Source organism: Heloderma suspectum, chromosome 1 (genome assembly GCF_057233095.1).
Source record: "Heloderma suspectum isolate Gila_16-S chromosome 1, 16-S_ref, whole genome shotgun sequence".
Classification (NCBI taxonomy): domain Eukaryota; kingdom Metazoa; phylum Chordata; class Lepidosauria; order Squamata; family Helodermatidae; genus Heloderma; species Heloderma suspectum.
The window spans coordinates 78050941-78069425 of NC_139458.1; the positions used below are offsets into that span (position 1 = coordinate 78050941).

The window sequence follows — 18485 nt, forward strand, 5'->3', positions numbered from 1 at the left end:
TCAGAAACTGCCTCCATTCTGCCTTTCTTGTTACTTGTTATAAGAAAAGGCTGATAGAAAACCCCAAGGGAAGAAAAAAACAAAACAGGGATTTCTATAAGGCAGGCCCCCTTCTCAGGGCTCCTTATAAAAGATGTAAGGAGACAGTCCAGACTGAATTTTCTTGAATCCAAGATGAGAAAACAATCCTTTGTGACCTGTTCTGAAAGTTCTTGGTTTGAAGGGGAGGATCACTGAAATATCTCACCATATCCTTTTTAGTCGTGAGTCCAACTGATTTCAACAAGACATATCTTCCTGCATTGTGTTTAGGATTGGGGTGAAAAGGAAGTAAATTAATAAAGCTGCTGAACAAGCCAGTGTACCTGCAGGACTTATACTTCCAGTTTTTAATGGCTTCCCGAAATTGGCTATTAAAGGCAAAAGAAGGGATTATATTCAAATGGCCAATGTAAACACAGCACTGTAGGAAACTGGGCCATACAGAGTGTACACTCCTTCCTCACGATGTCTCTCTTCTCATGCATGAATCCTTAGCCATGCTTAGTTGTTATGCTTGAAATAACCTTGGTCTTAATTAATGTCAACCAGGGTTTAGCTACACCTGCTAAAATTCCTACTTCCACACATTCATTTATTTAGGTAGCACTTCTATACTGCTCCCGTGCCACCAAAGTAGAACTTCAAGCATGTACTATGAATAATTATAATAATAATCTCCAGAAATTAACTGATAGCAACTCAAGGCAACTAAAATTCAATTGCTACAGGTGGGTGCTATGCACAAATTATTATCTATTTATATAGTGCCATCTATGTACAATGGTGCTTTACAATGAATGAGAGGCCAAGTCCCTACCCCAAGGGGCTTAAAATCTACAAAAGGCAACAGTGTGACAACAGAGGAAGGGGAGGGAAATGTGGGCAAGAGTTAACAGGGGAAGAAATAAGACACATGCCCAGCCCTCAGGATTACAAATGAAAAGACAAAATGCACAAGGGAAGGGGAATAGAGGGAAAAGCTAGAGGAGGGAAACGAGTTTGATATTGGCCCACTTCACGTCACAGCAACCCAACATTGATGTTTTTAAACTCTGTGTTACCGTGAGCGGACCTGTCCCTGGCTTGATGTCTGAACCAGAAACTCTGGCTAGTCTTTCCGCCAACAAGCCAGAGTTGTAACCCAAGGTTTGTTCTTGGGTTACAACTTTGGCTTGGCTTGTTTAGCCACTCCCACAGGCAGAAGGAGCCAAGTGGAAACGATCAAGCTGCATGAACTAGCATATAGTCTCACTCATGGTAATCTAGAGTTCAGAAAAATTGGGTGTGTGATGTGCGAACCCTCCCAATGCCAGCATGAAGAGATGAGTTGTTAACTGGCACATATCCAGCTGGAGTCAGACTGATCTGAACTTCCTGAGATGCAGCTGGTTCTGAGAACCAGCAGCCTTTGGTTCTCTGGCTGGGTTCAGAGGCCAAGGTGTCCCTCCCTCCCCTCTGCAGTCACAGGGCAACTGGCATGTCAAATTAATTGTTTTCAACATGGCGTCATACATTCTGAGCTGCACAGACTGATTATTAACCAGGATGCCACATAATGAGCCAGTTAATTTCTGAAGTGTCTTCAAATGCAGCACTACATAGAAGTTCTTTCTCGATATCACAGGAGAAAGTTATCCTAATTCCAAAATTAAAACAATTAAAACGAATTCCCTTCATCCCTGTAATAAAAACCTAGTATTTATACTAAGGCAATTGAGTGGCAAAGAACAATATGCTACAGCATCACTTTTACTCTTTCTCCTAGTGTTATATATTTAATCATAAAGTCTAGCTAATGAAATGCAGGGCTTTGCCCTACCCTGACCCTGCTATTATTTCTATTTTGGCTCAGCACACCTTTAGTTTGCAAAACAATTACAAGCACAGGCGACATTCCCAGGACTGTTCATCTAGTGGCTCCTTCTTGGCTTTTTTGCCTGTTAGAGGCCATTCATCACTATTGAGCATGTTACTTAGGAAAAGAACCTAGATAGAAGAGTGCCAGTTTAAAAGATTGGTCCAGCCAGTTTGCAGTGGCTCTACAGCAAACCTTGGTGACAACCCTGAAGAACCTTCGGCAGTTAAATCCATATATGTTTTAGAAGCTTTTCTTACTGTGCCACTGCTCTTACCTTTGCTAAAGCTGAAATTTCAAATAATTATTTTTTTAACAGTTTCCTGAAGGCAGTAAGTTCTCATCATGGCCAGTTAGGAGACATGGCAATTTCGACGTAGTGCTTCATTCCAAGATGTGGAAGTTTCTTGTTGCCATTGGGGATGGCCATTCTGGGCATGCTCTTCTTACACAGTTTATCCAGAAATTTTGGAAAAGAAATCTTTGTTGGAAAAAGAAAAGCAAGAAGAACTCTGGAAAACCCTATGAAACATGCCAGCAAGACTGAGATGTGTGGTGGTGCAGGAAGACACCAAAATATTGACATAAGCTTTAAGTAGAGGAGACGAGCTGCTGTTTAGGATGGGCTTTCAGATGTCAAGGGGGCGGGTGGTTTGTAGTCAAGTCTGTAATGCAACCAATACGGGGTTGCTAATACTCACCCTGGACATTGGACACTGCCCTTTAAAGGCCAACTAGATGATGATAGCATCCTTTATTTAAGAATCAAGCCACTGAAATATATCAAACAGGGAGTTTCGGGCATTTAAAATGTAGCATGGGAGGGGAAGGCAGAGCTGAACCCACCCACAACGTGCATATGGGGTGAACCTACTTTGCCCTACCTGAAGTAGTGAGACCAAAAGTAACCACCACCAGAAGAAAAACAGCTGAGGGGAAGTGGTTTCTGGAGGGAAGAAGTGCTGTGGAGAAGCCACAACTGCCTTTTCTAGCTTCAACTAGAGATTTAAAGGCACATAGAGTATCCAAGGTAAGAGGTGCTAACCCCACTTAGCCCACTCCAATGTCCTTAAACTCAAGAAACCCAGTGATGAAAAGGTGCAAAATGTTTCAAACTGTAGCGCTGTAGAACCACAGAATGTTCAAGAAAGGCATCGCTAATGTTTCTCTGCCCAACAGCGAGGCACTTCATGGCTCAAAGGCAGTCTTGTGAAACAAGACATAGGCCACATGTCTAAGGTCTGAAGTCCTTAAAACAGATCTCTTGTTATTATCCCCCTCTGCATGATTGGAAAGAACTTCAAAGGCATTAGATCAACATTTGAGTGTCTGGTTCTTTGTCAACTGAACAAATACGTTCAAGTTGCAACTGTCTGTTAAGTGAAAGTAATGGGTGATTTAGACACTGCTATTTCCAGGTGTAGGGGCCGCGGTGGCTTAGTGGTTAAGATGCTGAACTGCAGACTGGAAGGTCGGCAGGTCAGCAGTTCGAGACCCGAGTGCTGCATGACGGAGTGAGCTCCCATCTCCGGTCCCAGCTTCTGCCAACCTAGCAGTTCGAAAGCAAGAAATTGCAAGTAGATAAATAGGTACCGCCTCGGCGGGAAAGGTAACAGCGTTCCGTGCATCTCGGTGTTCAGTCATGCCAGCCACATGACCACGGAAGCGTCTTCGGACAGCGCTGGCTCTTCGGCTTAGAAACGGGGATGAGCACCGCACCCTAGAGTCGGACACGACTGGTTGGGGACACCTTTACCTTTTACCTTTATTTCCAGGTATTCTGTGTGGAGGGCTTTATCTGAGTTACTTCAGGTACCTGAGCCATTTGGCTGCACAAGTACTGCCAGAAAGATGGTGCAGGACTTCTGAAAAGGCATCATGGGCCATGGCTACTGTTTAGAAGAGGCTGCTTGGATGGCGTGTTGCTACCTGCTGGCACCACTGATGAATCTCCTGAGAAAGTGTTATTCTTTGTTGTCAAATAGAAAGCTGTTGTTATATTAGGATGGTGCCCAGAGGTGAAGCTGATCAGAATGCCTCCATTGTTAGTGATGCTATTGCACAAACAGGATAGAGAAAGAGAGCAGTTACTTTTCTACCTGTTATTTGCTCATTGGCAAATTACAGGCAGTGGCAAGAGACAAAGGTGAAGGCAAATCATATGCTACAACTGTGTGATATATTAGGATGCATTTTACCTGTATTGTAACCATGTGGGCAGGGCCCACATTTTACACCTACTGTGCTTACCTACCTTAGGCACTAAAATATTATATCCCAGTTCCAGTGCACTGAACTTATATGTAACTTGAATTATTACAAGAATAATAAATGTATTGATGCCTTTTTCTCACTCTTCATGATGCAAAGACATTATTTTAGATTCTCCAATCTTAAGGATACTGGTAGACATTCAGTGATCCATTGAGTCTGAGGGTGCTGTTAAATAAGAGGTTGGTTAATGGTTAAAAAAAGCCTCCCACCACCCAGGATTTAATGCTGGATAAACCTATCAGCTTGGCATGAATCCTGCAGACTTGGATGGACAAAGCGGGAGGACTGAATCTCTCTCAACTCTGCTCACCCGGTTTTCAGGTGAAACATCAGCATTGGCTTGGTGGGCAGGGAGGTGGTGTTGGTGTGGTCCATTGAGATTCTTTCTCCCTTTCCTGATATCCATCCACAAACTAGCCTGTTCTGAGTGTTTGTACATAGTATTGGGCTCTTGAGATGGCACTGGGATTTTTTTTTAGTGTGCTATCCACCCCACTGCCTAAGAGTTTCTCTGCTTCAGCTGAGGTGGTCTCAGAAGTAGTATTGAGGACCCCAATAGTTGCAACTGTTTCATAGTTATTATAATCCTTGGGATCCAGGGTGGATTTCTTGAAGAGTGGTCTCACAACTGCCCCTTTCAAGGTATCTGGGATGTCTCCCTCTCGCAGGGAGGCATTAATTACCCCCTAGACCGAGCCATGTTATCAACTATGATGGGCAACAGCTGAGCAGACATGTGGTAGGTTGCATCCCTCCAAGCACCCTGTCCACCTCCTCAGGTTGCTATAACTGAAATTCATCCCACAAACCAGGACCAGATGGTGCTGGACACATTCATTAATTAAACTACAGAACTCATGGCATCTAAGTCATGGTGGATATAAGTGATTTTACCCTTGAAGGGTCTTGCAAACATGTCTCAGCATACTTCTGAGAGCTTCTGTACATGCCCTGTGGGTCAAGATGGAATAGGCTCTGAACTACTTGGAAAAGCTCTGCTAGATGACACCCTGAGGATGCACAGGGGCATAGAAGTACTGTTTCTTCATCAGCATTCCCACCACTCACTCTGTTCCTAGCGCCCAACATAGGGAACAAACACACAAAACCAGTGCCTGCTGGACAAGAATCTTGGAGAGGCAGATGGAATTGAGATCGAGTACTGCTACTCCCATTCTCCAACCCTTAAGTCTGCATTAGTGACTCACCAAGAATCCAGATGGACCTAGCTGAACAAGATCAGCTCCTCTCAGCTCATCCACCCAGGTCTTGGTCATACAAAGCAGGTCACTCTGACCTGGCATTAAGCATTACTACCACCAGGGTCTAGAGCAAGTTGACAGGCCAAGTCAGAGCACCAAGGATGGAAGAGGACAAGAAGGGGGTGGCATTAAGATTCACAACAGAGGCCATCCTCTCTGGGCCATCATTAATAATAATCTGGTACCAGGGACTAGGTCTTCCCAGTGGTGGTGCCACAGTTATAGAACCCCCCCCCCCCGGCATTCCCGATTTAATGGCATCGGAAAACATTTTTATTCTGGAAGCCATTTTACTATGGACTCTGCTGTTTTTACTTTGTGCTGCTGGTTTTTAAAAGTGCTCTATATTTTAGTGCTTTATTTGATTTTTAGTGTTGTTGTTGTAATACGCTTCTTCTGTTTTAAGTTGCCTTGGGAAATAAATTTGAAAAGCAGGGTGTAAATGAATGAATGAACTCTTTCTAGCATACTTCCCAGAAGACAAGTTAATATGGTACTGTTAAAGTTCCTGTTTACAGAGACAAAACCAATATCATTCAGACTGGATTTAACTCATCATTTAAAACAATGCAGTCCACTGGAGAACATGTGCTGCTCTACTTTAGTTTTGTTTTTGTTTCTCATTTGCTTCTCACAACCGCAGTCCTGGGCCCAGTGCTCTTCAACATTTTTATTAATGACTCGGATGAGGAGGTGCAGGGAATGCTAATCAAATTTGCAGATGACACACAATTGGGCGGGATAGCTAATACCTTGGAAGACAGAAATAAATTTCAAAGTGATCTTGATAGATTGGAGCTCTGTGCAGAAAACAACAGAATGAAATTTAATAGGGATAAATGCCAAGTTCTGCACCTAGGAAAAAGAAAACAAATGTGCAGTTACAAGATGGGGGATTCTTGGCTCAACAATACTACAAGCGAGAAGGATCTTGGAATTGTTGTCGATCACAAGCTGAATATGAGCCAACAATGTGATGTGGCTGCAAAAAAAGGCAATGCTATTTTGGGCTGCATTAATAGAAGTACAGTTTCCAAATCACGTGAAGTACTAGTTCCCCTCTACTCAGTACTGGTTAGGTCTCATCTGGAGTACTGTGTCCAGTTCTGGGCACCACATTTTAAGAGGATGCACACAAACTGGAGAGGGTTCAGAGGAGAGCAACGAAGATGATCAGGGGACTGGAAACAAAGCCCTATGAGGAGAGACTGAGAGAACTGGGCATGTTTAGCCTCGAGAAGAGAAGACTGAGGGGAGATATGATAGCGCTCTTCAAGTACTTGAAAGGTTGTCACAGAGAGGAAGGCCAGGCTCTCTTCTCAATCATCCCAAAGTGCAGAACACAGAATAATGGGCTCAAGTGACAGGAAGCCAGATTCCGGCTGAACATCAGGAAAAACCTCCTGACTCTTACAGCAAATACGACAATGGAACCAACTACCTAGGGAGATAGTCGGCTCTCCCACACTGGAGGCATTCAAGATGAAGCTGGACAGCCACCTGTCAGGGATGCTTTGACTTAGATTCCTGCATTGAGCAGGGGGTTGGACTTGATGTTGTAATAGGCCCCTTCCAACCGTAGTATTCTATAATTCTATGAACCAGTATAGGACAGAAAACACATACACATAGCTAAGTTTAAAAATGACTGCTAAACTGGTTCTTTTGACAGAATAAACATAAATTCAGGTTACATCCTTAAGCTTTCCAAATACGGTGTTAACCACCCTCTTTTTTTCTTTGGATTTCAAAGGTGTCATTGAATTTCTTCCTATTTTCTTGCTTTCACATTTTAGGTATTCATTACATTTTCTCTGTGCACTTCCCCTCCATAATAGTCTTAATTCTGTGATTCATTACTTGCCTGTGACTTCTCTCCTTGCACAAAATTTCCTCTTATCACTTGCCATTCCTACTCTCACTCTTGTTTCAGTCCCCAAATTCACCTGTTTCTTTCTTCATGTCTAGTTCATTCCAATCCTCCCCTGTTTGTCCCATTTCAATTTTCCTCACCGATTTCAATACACTTAAAATCCCCCTTGTTCCGCTGGAGACTTTATTTTTGTCGCCTATGAAAGTTTCTTCAAGAAAAATTGTGTTGGAGTAGCATTGCTGTGGCATTTCCTAGTTAGTAAAATGGGTCTCAGATTATTTTTAAACAACTGTGCACAAGTTCCACAGTTGGCAAACATGCATCTAGCTTCTGTAACTGTATGGGAGACACAGAAATGAAACGTCATTGCATGTAAACAAAAGCAGATTAGACAACAGACAAATACGAGTATTCAATGGGTGTACTAAGTAATATGCCCATTGAATACTCTTATCTAAGTAATATCCCCTTCATGGATCACTGCCTTGTTGTGGCGAAGGGGCTTGCGTAACTCAGTGAAGCCATAAGCTATGCCGTGCAGGGCCACCCAAGACGGACATGTCATGGCAGAGAGTTCTGACAAAATGTGGTCCACTGGAGAAGGAAATGGCAACCCACTCCAGTATTCTTGCCAAGAAAACCCCATGGAACATATCACAAGGCTAAAAGATATGACGCCGGAAGATGAGCCCCTCAGGTCGGAAGGTGTCCAATATACTACTGGGGAAGAGCAGAGGGTATTTCCAAGTAGCGCCAGAAAGAGTGAAGCGGCTGGGCCAAAGCCAAAAGGACACTCAGCTGTGGATGTGTCTGGTGGTGAAAAGGAAGTCCGATGCTGTAAAGAACAATATTGTTTAGGAACCTGGAATGTCAGATCAATGAATCAAGGTAAGCTGGAGGTGGTCAAACATGAGATAGCAAGACTGAACATCAACATCTTGGGAATCAGCGAACTAAAATGGACAGGCATGGGCGAATTTAATTCAGGTGACCATCATATCTACTACTGTGGACAAGAATCCCTTAGAAGAAAAGGAGTAGCACTCATAGTCAATAAAAAGGTGGGAAAAGCAGTACTGGGGTACAATCTTAAAAACGATAGAATGATCTCAGTACGAATCCAAGGCAAACCATTCAACATCACAGTGATTCAAGTCTATGCCCCAACCACTGAGGCCGAAGAAGCTGAGGTTGATCGGTTCTATGAAGACCTACAACACCTCCTAGAACAAACACCAAAAAAAGATGTCCTCCTCATCATAGGGGATTGGAATGCTAAAGTAGGAAGTCAAGAAATCACTGGCCTTGGTGATAACAGGCAGGCATGGCCTTGGTGTACAAAATGAAGCAGGACAAAAGCTAATAAGAGTTTTGCCAAGAGAACACGCTGATCATAGCAAACACTCTTTTCCAACAGCACAAGAGACGACTCTACACATGGACATCACCAGATGGTCAATATCGAAATCAGATTGATTATGTCCTTTGCAGTCAAAGATGGAGAAGCTCTGTACAGTCAGTAAAAACAAGACCTGGAGCTGACTGTGGCTCAGATCATGAGCTTCTTGTTGCAAAATTTCAGCTTAAATTGAAGAACGTAGGGAAAACCACTAAACCATTCAGGTAGGACCTAAATCATATCCCTTATGAAGTGGAGGTGAGGAAGAGATTTAAGGGATTAGACCTGATAGACAGAGTGCCTGAGGAACTATGGATGGAGGTCCGTAACATTGTTCAGGAGGCAGCAACAAAATCCATCCCAAAGAAAAAGAAATGCAAGAAAGCAAAGTGGCTGTCTGAGGAGGCTTTACAAGTAGCTGAGGAAAGAAGGGAAGCAAAAAGCAAGGGAGAAAGGGGAAGATATATCCAACTGAATGCAGAGTTCCAGAGAACAGCAAGGAGAGACAAGAAGGCCTTCTTAAATGAACAATGCAAAGAACTCGAGGAAAACAACAGAATGGGAAAGACTAGAGATCTCTTCAAGAAAATCGGAGATCTCAAGGGAACGTTTTGTGCAAAGACAGGCATGATAAAGGACAAAGAAGGCTGGGACCTAACAGAACCAGATGAGATTAAGAAGAGGTGGCAAGAATACACAGAAGAACTATACAGGGAAGATCTTAATGTTCCTGATAGCCATGATAGTGCGGTCACTGAACTTGAGCTGGACATCCTAGAGAGTGAAGTCAAGTGGGCCTTAGGAAGCATTACTAACAACAAAGCTAGTGGAGATGACAGTATTCCAGCTGAGCTATTTAAAATCCTAAAAGATGATGCTGTTAAAGTGCTGCACTCAATATGCCAACAAATTTGGAACAGTCAACAATGGCCACAAGACTGGAAAAGGTCAGTTTACATTCCAATTCCAAAGAAGGGCAATGCCAAAGAGTGTTCAAACTACCGCACAATTGCGCTCATTTCACATGCCAGCAAGGTGATGCTCAAAATCCTACAAGCTAGGCTTCAGCAGTATGCAAACCGAGAACTACCAGAAGTACAAGCGGGGTTTCGAAGAGGCAGAGGAACTAGAGATCAAATTACCAACATTCGCTGGATCATGGAGAAAGCAAGAGAATTCTAGAAAAACGTCTATTTCTGCTTCATTGACTACGCTAAAGCCTTTGATTGTGTGGATCACAACAAACTGTGGCAAATTCTTAAAGAGATGGAAGTACCAGACCACCTTACCTGTCTCCTGAGAAACCTGTATGAGGGTCAAGAAGCAACAGTAAGAACCAGACATGGAACAACCGATTGGTTCAAAATTGGGAAAGGAGTATGACAAGGCTGCATATTGTCACCCTGCCTATTTAACGTATATGCAGAGTACATCATCAGAAACGCCGGGTTGGATGAATCACAGGTCGGAATTAAGATTGCCGGGCGAACTATCAACAACCTCCGATATGCAGACGATACCACCCTAATGGCAGAAAGCGAAGAGGATCTCAAGAGCCTCTTGTTGAGGGTGAAAGAGGAGAGTGCAAAAGCTGGTTTGAAACTCAACATTAAACAAACGAAGATCATGGCATCTGGCCCCATCACTTCCTGGCATATAGAAGGGGAAGAAATGGAAGCAGTGACAGATTTTATTTTCTTGGGTTCCAAGATCACCGCAGATGGTGACTGAAGCCATGAAATTAAAAGACGCTTGCTCCTTGGGAGGAAAGCTATGACAAACCTAGACAGCATAGTAAGAAGCAGAGACATCACCTTGCCGACAAAGGTCCGTCTAATCAAAGCTATGGTTTTCCCAGTAGTAATGTATGGCTGTGAGAGCTGGACTATAAGGAAGGCTGAGCGCCGGAGAATTGATGCTTTTGAACTGTGGTGCTGGAGAAGACTCTTACGAGTCCCCTGGACTGCAAGGAGTTCAAAACAGTCCATCCTAAAGGAAATTAACCCTGACTGCTCATTGGAAGGATAGATACTGAAGCTGAAGCTCAAATATTTTGGCCACCTAATGCGAAGAGAAAACTCTCTGGAAAAGACCCTGATGCTGGGAAAGACTGAAGGCAAAAGGAGAAGGGGACGGCAGAAGATGAGATGGCTAGATAGCATCACCAATGCAATGAATATGAACTTGAGCACACTCCGGGAGAGAGCGCAGGACAGGAAACCTGGCGTGCTATGGTCCATGGGTCACGAAGAGTCGGACACGACTGAACGACTGAAGAACAACAACAACAACTAAGTAATATGCTTACATCTGAGAACTTCACTAACTTGAGGTGCAATCTGACCAAAAAATCAAACCATTTATCTTCAAAATAAACAAATTGCATAATTTCAAGTATAGGACTGACAATCTAAATATGTTGCATTCTTTACTGTCTCTAAACACTTGCATTATTAACCTAGTGCATTGGACCTGAAGAGAAATGTTTTTATCTGATTACTATTCAATCTCTGTTTGGGGAGGCTGCTGATACTCTGAAACCTGACAGGTGGAAAACCTCTTTGTCGTTCCAGATGAACTGCTGAATTAAACAAGTGCTTTTTCAGGCATGGAAGAGAGCCTTTGCAGAATCATAGAGCTGGAAGGAACCTCAAAGCTCATCTAGTCCAATCCCTTCTTGCTGATGGAAGAAACCACTATAGCATCCCTGCTTAAAAACCTCTAACAAAGGAGAGTCTACCATGTTCCAAGGTGGTCTGTTCCACTCTTGAACAGCTTATAGCATTAGGGCATGTTCTTTCTAATGTTTAGCTGAAATCATTTTCTTTTTTCTTTTGGTAATTTCAACCCACTGATTTGGGTCGTACATTCTGGAGCAACAGGAAACAAATGTACTCCATCAACCGCTATGCCAGTAACACATAGGTCCATCCCACTGTCAGTGCAAAAATCCATGCTGTATCATCCCTGATAGATGACCGTCCAGCCTCTGCTTAACAAGTGCTAATAAGGAGAGTCCACCATCTTCCGAAGTAGTCTGTTCCACTGTTGAACAATTTGTACGCTCTGGAAGTTCCTCCTAATGTTAGTCAAAAGTCCCTTGTAATTTGAACATGTTGGCTTTTACAAATTCGCTCCATCAAAAGACAGCTCTTCAAGTATTTGGAGATAGCTGTCAAATCACCTCTTAATCATGTCTTCACACTGAACATACCCAACTCCTTCAAGCTTTCCTTATGGGACTTGGTCTCCAGGCCCCTCACCATCTTTGTCACCCTCCTCTGGACACTTTCTAGTTTGTCCATATCTTTCTTAAATTGTGGTGCCCAGAAAACTACTCCAGGTGAGATCTGACCAAAGCAGAATAAAGTGGTACCATTACTACTCATAATCTGGACAGGAAATCATGCAAGCTAGAATTGCATTAGCCCTTTAACTGCCACATCATACTGCTGATTCATGTTTAGCCTGTGGTCTACTAAAACCCCTAGACCCTTCTAACATGTACTGCTGTCGGGCCAGGTATCACCCATCGTATATTTATTGGTCTGATATTTCCTACCTAAACGCATAACTAAATGTTAAAATTCATTATGTTTGTTTTGGCTAGGAATGGATGAATGAGCAATGTTCAAGATTGCTAGGATTATCTGAACATGGTCTTGCTGCTCGTCTCACGCTCAATTCCTGTTCGCCTTTGCTTTCACTGCTTGCTCTGTACGAACATGAAATGTATGCAACTTTCCCCAAATCTGCACACATTTCCTCTTTTGCGCAACTTTCCTTCATAGAATAATGCGGGCTGATTCTGTCTACAGGGGAAAGTTGCAGAAAAGCAAACTGAGAAAGTTGCGCAAATCGAATGTGTGTACATGTCCAGCAATTTGTAAACGTTTTTGTGGACACGCACTTGCGATTGTGTTCAGGGCTTTGAACAGGACCTGCTTGCATGTTTTGTGAACAAAAACAAAATTCTCGTACATCCCTTGTTTTGACCTAGTTCTAGGGATGGACGAAAGTCCCTTACCAGTCCTCGAAGCTTGCTTCGCGGTGGGGGGGAGGCGCTTCGCTTCTCCCCCTGAAGTTCATGCGAGGGGGGGGAGGCGCCCCGCCTCGCCCGGCCGAAATTCAGGCCGGGCGGGAGGCGCCCCATCCCTCGCCGGAGAAATTCAGGCCGGGTAGAAGCGCCCCGTCTACCCGGCCGCGAAAAAAACAAACAAACCCACCCCCGTGATAGGCTACGTAACGATTTACGTAGCCTATCACGGCTAGATTTCCAAAGTCAGCCGTGATAGGCTACGTGACGATTAACGTAGCCTATCACGGCTGACTTTGGAGATCTAGCCGTGATAGGCTACGTTAATCGTTACGTAGCCTATCACAGGGTTTTGTGTTTTTTTTTACTTTCCTTGTAATGGCGGCGGCAGCAGCCGGTCGAAAGACTGGCTGCCGCCCCCGCCCCTGATGAAGACCCGACGAACCGCCGCTGGGACGGACATTCTTGAAAGGTAAGTCCCATCCCGGGGGGGGGCGGAGAATTTCACCGCCGATTTCGGGGGGGCCAATGCGTTGGCACTCGGCCCCCTGAAGTTTTGGGGAGAAATTCTCCCCCATCCCTACCTAGTTCTCCATCTTCTCAAGATAATCCTGAGCCCTGTTTCTGACTTTTAAGGTATTAGCTACCCCATACCATTGGATATCACCTACAAATAGGTACCGCTTCAGCAGGAAAGGTAACAGCATTCTGTGCACCTCAGTGTTCAGTCATGCTGACCACGGAAGCATCTTCAGACAGCGCTGGCTCTTCGGCTTAGAAATGGAGATGAGCACCACCCCCTAGAATTGGACACGACTGGCTGGGGACACCTTTACCTTTACCTTACAAATGTGATCACCATCCCTCTACTTCTTCATCCAAGTCATTTATAAAGATGTTAAGCAACACTGGCCACAGGACAGAAACCAGTAGCACCCCACTTGTTTCTCCTCTCCAGTCTGACAAGAAGCCATTGATGAGCACTCTTTGGGTATGGCCCATCAACCAGCTACAAATCCACTTAACATTAGCATGGTGTAGCCCACATTGCTACCACCTTGTTTGTCTACCAGAATATCCTGGGGACCTAGTAATTCTATCCAAAGAGCCGATAAAGTTAGTCCGGCATGATTCATTCTTGAGAAGCATGAGCTAGCTCTTTGGGCAGTATCCAATAAGCACTGACATAAAATATGTTGCGCTAACTTAAGGGACCTCTAGTGCAGTGCCAATAGTGTTAGCTGGTGTAATGGGTATTCAATCCTGTTGCACCAGCTAATGCTATTGGCATTGTACTAGAGGTCCCTTACACCAACGCAATGGAATTTACGTGACTTATTGGATACTACTCTTTGTAACTGTAGTGTTCTTTTCTAAATACTCACAGAGTGACTGTTTAGTGATCTGATCTAGAACCTTTCCAGGTATCCATGTTAAGCTGACTAGTGGGTAGCTGCCTGGATCCCCCCCCCCCCGCCGCCGCCGCCTTTTCTAAACATAGGAACAACGTCTGTACACGTCCAGCCTCTTGGCACTTCACATGTTCTCCAATAATTTTCAAAAGTTATAGACAGAGGCTCTGAGATTGCATCCGTAAATTCCTTTAGTACTACAGGATGCAATTAGTCTGGCCTCGAAGACTTGAATTCATTTAGAATGTCCTCTACTACCACGTTAGCTATCTTGGGCTGTAACTCATTCCCTTCACCTTTGATCTATTTTTGTCATGTTATGCAGTTTCCCTTGTAGGAGAAGCTAGAGGCAAAGCAGGAGCTGAGCAGTTTCACCTTCTCTCTGTCATTCGCTAACATTTTCCCCTCTTCTCCACACAGTGGGCCTACTGCTTCTTTGTTCTTCTTCTTGCTCCAAACATAGGAACAAAAAAATAAATAAATCCCTTTTTGTTATTTTTAACATCTCTCACAAGCCTATGCTCATCCTGAGCTTTAGCTCTCCCTACAAGCTTTGGCTCCTCATTGGTGGTTTGCCCCTCCTTCCATTTCTTATACACGCCCCTTCTAAAGCTCATCAGAAAGTCTGCAGCGACCCCAGTTTCTTTACATGCCTCCCTTTCCTGCTCATTGGAGTAGTTTGTGATTGTGCTTTCAACATCTCACTTTAAGAAACTCCCATCCATCTTGAACTGCTTGCATATTTCTGTCCATGGGATACCATCCAATATTTCTTTAAACGTGTTGAAATCAGCTTTCCTAAAGTCCAAGGTGCATATCTGAATATGCTCAGCTTTCCCTTGCCTCAGAGTGATGAATCCCAAGATGACGTGGCCACTTCCACCCACAGCAATACCAGACAGGAACCTAGGCCACAGTCCCCTTGGCTGCATCCTATAAACAGCAGCAGTTTCGTAAGTAGTTGAAAAAAACAGAGCAATTTGGGCAAACATGCATAAGCTTGAATGGCTGCAGTTACTAACATAAGGTCCACAGCTGTGAAGCAACTTACACCAAGTAAATTTATTGTGAGTAGGGGCAGCTGCACAATGTTCGAAGGGTGGGGAACCATGTCCTTCACACTGTCTGTCCAGACTTTGCAGGGAAGTTTGAAGCTGTGTAATGTGGTACTGACTTTCCCATGACAAAACCCAGAAGTACAGACTTAATCAAGGACACCACCTGGGATGAAGTGCAGACTTTACCAGCTGTTCACAGTATGTTCTGGGACATAGTCTGCAAAAACAGCTGTTCAGGATTAATAGGAAAGCAATTGTTCTCTTAATACAGGTATTTTAAACAAGATGGTTGCTCTTGGTTCACAGATTAATGTAGACAACATTACAGAGTTTCAAAGCGAGAATTAATTTAATTATGTGCATCATTTGATCCCTTTACCTAAGATGGAGCAAACAATAAAGGTTAAATTATTTTTTAACCAAAGTGATGATATTAGATAATTGTAACAGTTCTAATTAAAAATATCACATTACTTTAATATTGTATCTTTGGGGACTTCACTTCTGAAGAGAAAAGCATTGCTCATATACACAGCACTTTTGAATTTTACTCCCATTGTTTGGGTTCTTGCTTTGTGCAATACGTTATTATGTTTCCCTTTTATTTTGGGACTGTGTGCACATGGGAACACAGAGAAGGTTCTCTGACTGATCATTCAGTACTAGAATCCCATACCAAAATATCCAAAATCCTTTTCTCCATCATTAGGACCAATGTTTGTCAGATCCAGTTTACAAGCAGCATGACGAACAATGCATCTTGGACTCTTCTCCAATAGAGTACTAAGATTTATAGATACTTTTCAGCCGATAAACTGCTCAGTGTTTATCTTCACCTTGACTGTGATTGTGAGTTGATCATTCATCAACTAAGATGAATGATTTGCATTCATCTTTGTTTCATTTCATATATACACAACTTGTATCATCAGTATGCAGAAAAAAGTAACCAAAATGATCAAGGGGCTGTAGCATCTCCCCTATGAGGAAAGGTTACAAACCTTGGGGCTTTTTAGCTTAGAAAAAGGGAGGGCATGTTAGAGGTGTATAAAATTATGCATGGTATGGAGAAAGTGGACAGGGAGATGTTTTTCTCCCTCTCTCATAATATTAGAACTTGAGTTTATCATCCAATGAGATTCAGTACAAACAAAAGGAAGTACTTCTTCACACAGTGCATTGTTACACTATGGAATTCACTTCCACAAAAGAGGACTATTCAAATTCATGGAAGGTAAGGCAAAATTGAAGTACTTTGGCCACATCATGAGAAGACAGGATACCCTGGAGAAGATGCTGATGCTAGGGAAAGTGGAAGGCAAAAGAAAGAGGGGTCGACCAAGGGCAAGATGGATGGATGATATTCTGGAGGTGACAGACTTGACCTTGGGGGAGCTGGGGGTGGCGATGGCTGACAGGAAGCTCTGGCGTGGGCTGGTCCATGAAGTCACGAAGAGTCGGAAGCAACTGACCGAATAAACAACAACAAAAGGCTATGAATTGCTGCTAGTCATGATGGCTATATATTACTTCCAGGATTAGAGGCAATATGCCTCGCAATACAATCAGTGCAGGTATACAGAATTGGGAGAGTACTCAGGTCCTGCTTGTGGGCTTCCTGTAGGCACCTGTCTGGCCACTGTGGTAACAGAATACTGGACAACATGATAGGCCTTTGATCTGATCTAGCATGGCTCTTCTTATGTTCTTAGCACTTAACTCTCCAACCTCTTTAATTGTAATGGACCGCTGCTAAATAGCCTTCACAAAGAGTGGAGCTGGGATCCTACATTAAGTAAGCTTAAGGAAGTTTACAGAAGAAAAGTTCCCCTATCCCCCCCTGCACCCCCAAGAAGACTTTCTAGATGATCCAGAATAATGTGGTACGGGGCATGGGATGGGGGAGAAATTGCCCAAATGTAGGTGGAGATTTTGTATTATATCTAACTCTAAACTTAGTTAAGGAAGCTCCTAAACTCAAATTTGGAAGCTTATTACATTTCATTGTACGATAAGATCAAATTTGCAATAACCTGGCTGTTAAGACAGGTTTGAAAATGCTCTAGCTATATAGCTTTTCAGGATGTATGAAGCAAACCCCTGTGAAAATTTAGAATCTGCAGAATTCTGGAAGAATGGCGCAATCACAGGCATTAAACAATTAGCTCAGCTTGTACTACTGATCTGTTGTGTATACATGGACATTCCTGCAAAGCAAGCAAGAATGGGGCGGCAGGGGGGAGAGAACTGCAGTGAACCAGGTGGAAGACTGGCTCACCTGGGCATGCAAATCATCCTTTGTAACAAGGGAGATGGATAAAGGCAACAAGAGAACAAATAAGGAACAGCACAAGGGCACAATCAAATCTATTTATTTAAAATATTTATATCCTGCCTTTCCAGGTGGTTCACAATCATAACAAATATATGTATCACCTGGGATAGTGCCAATAGGTAAAATGAGATATTCTTCCACAAATGTTGGGCTGTCAATTGTAGACAGGCCCAGAATCAGGGGTCAGCACAATCAGGAATCTGCTGAGGCTGATACTGTTGCAGAAGGCCGACTGCCAAGCCCCAGAGCCTCCATTCTGTTCTGTCTATTCATCTGCCCTCTCTGAGCATAAAAGCAGTGACAAGAGGAAGTGGAAGAGAATCCTTCACATGCCTTGCATCCTCCCTCTGGGTGATCGTGTGGATTGGGCCCTGAGGGAAATAGTAAGCAAATGTGCAGTAATGACGGTGGTGAGGACAAGTGGGCCCACTCAAAGAAGGAACCTATGAGGGCATCTTGTTCAAGGGCCCCCACCGACTGTAGTGCTCAACATCAACCTCTCTTTTCCACATATTAATAACACAGTAACTACACATATGCCAGAGATACACAATAAATAGAAATTGTTACACCGTCAACTACCAATAAAGCAACACCTCGAGGAGAATACCATACAGTTCATAACTGTTAAACTGAAGCACATGATATAATTAGAAATCCTGAAACTCTGCATCAACAGCCCCTCCACCCCATTCTCAGCCCCCCCACACTTTTTTTTCCTTCTGGCACTTATTAGTGTCTTAAATAAACAGCTGCCTTCCCACATGCTGGCCAGAGCCAAAATAAGCTGCCCCTGCAGATGTGAACACCCAGACACAAACACACTGCTTTTCTCTCACAATCTCTTTCCTCTGTAATATGAGACATGTTCAAGAGAAACTGAGTACTGTTCTGGATACTGCAGTGGAAATGCTTGTCTTCACACTCTGGCACAGGGAA

At 43.5% G+C, this 18485-nt stretch overlaps 1 protein-coding gene across 22 annotated transcripts in view; it reads right to left on the bottom strand.

The window, feature by feature from the left end:
• The window catches only part of RAD51B (RAD51 paralog B), a 575587-nt gene that overhangs the window by 171314 nt on the left and 385788 nt on the right, over positions 1–18485 (bottom strand). The window contains exon 12 of one of the 22 annotated variants that reach the window (XM_084848209.1): positions 10091–17917. The exons of the other annotated variants lie outside the window; for them this stretch is intronic. Within the exon in view, the coding sequence (XP_084704335.1) occupies positions 17872–17917 (46 nt within the window). The 3' untranslated portion in view covers positions 10091–17871. Of the gene's footprint in view, positions 1–10090; positions 17918–18485 lie in introns of those variants that run through there. 22 annotated transcript variants of the gene reach the window in all.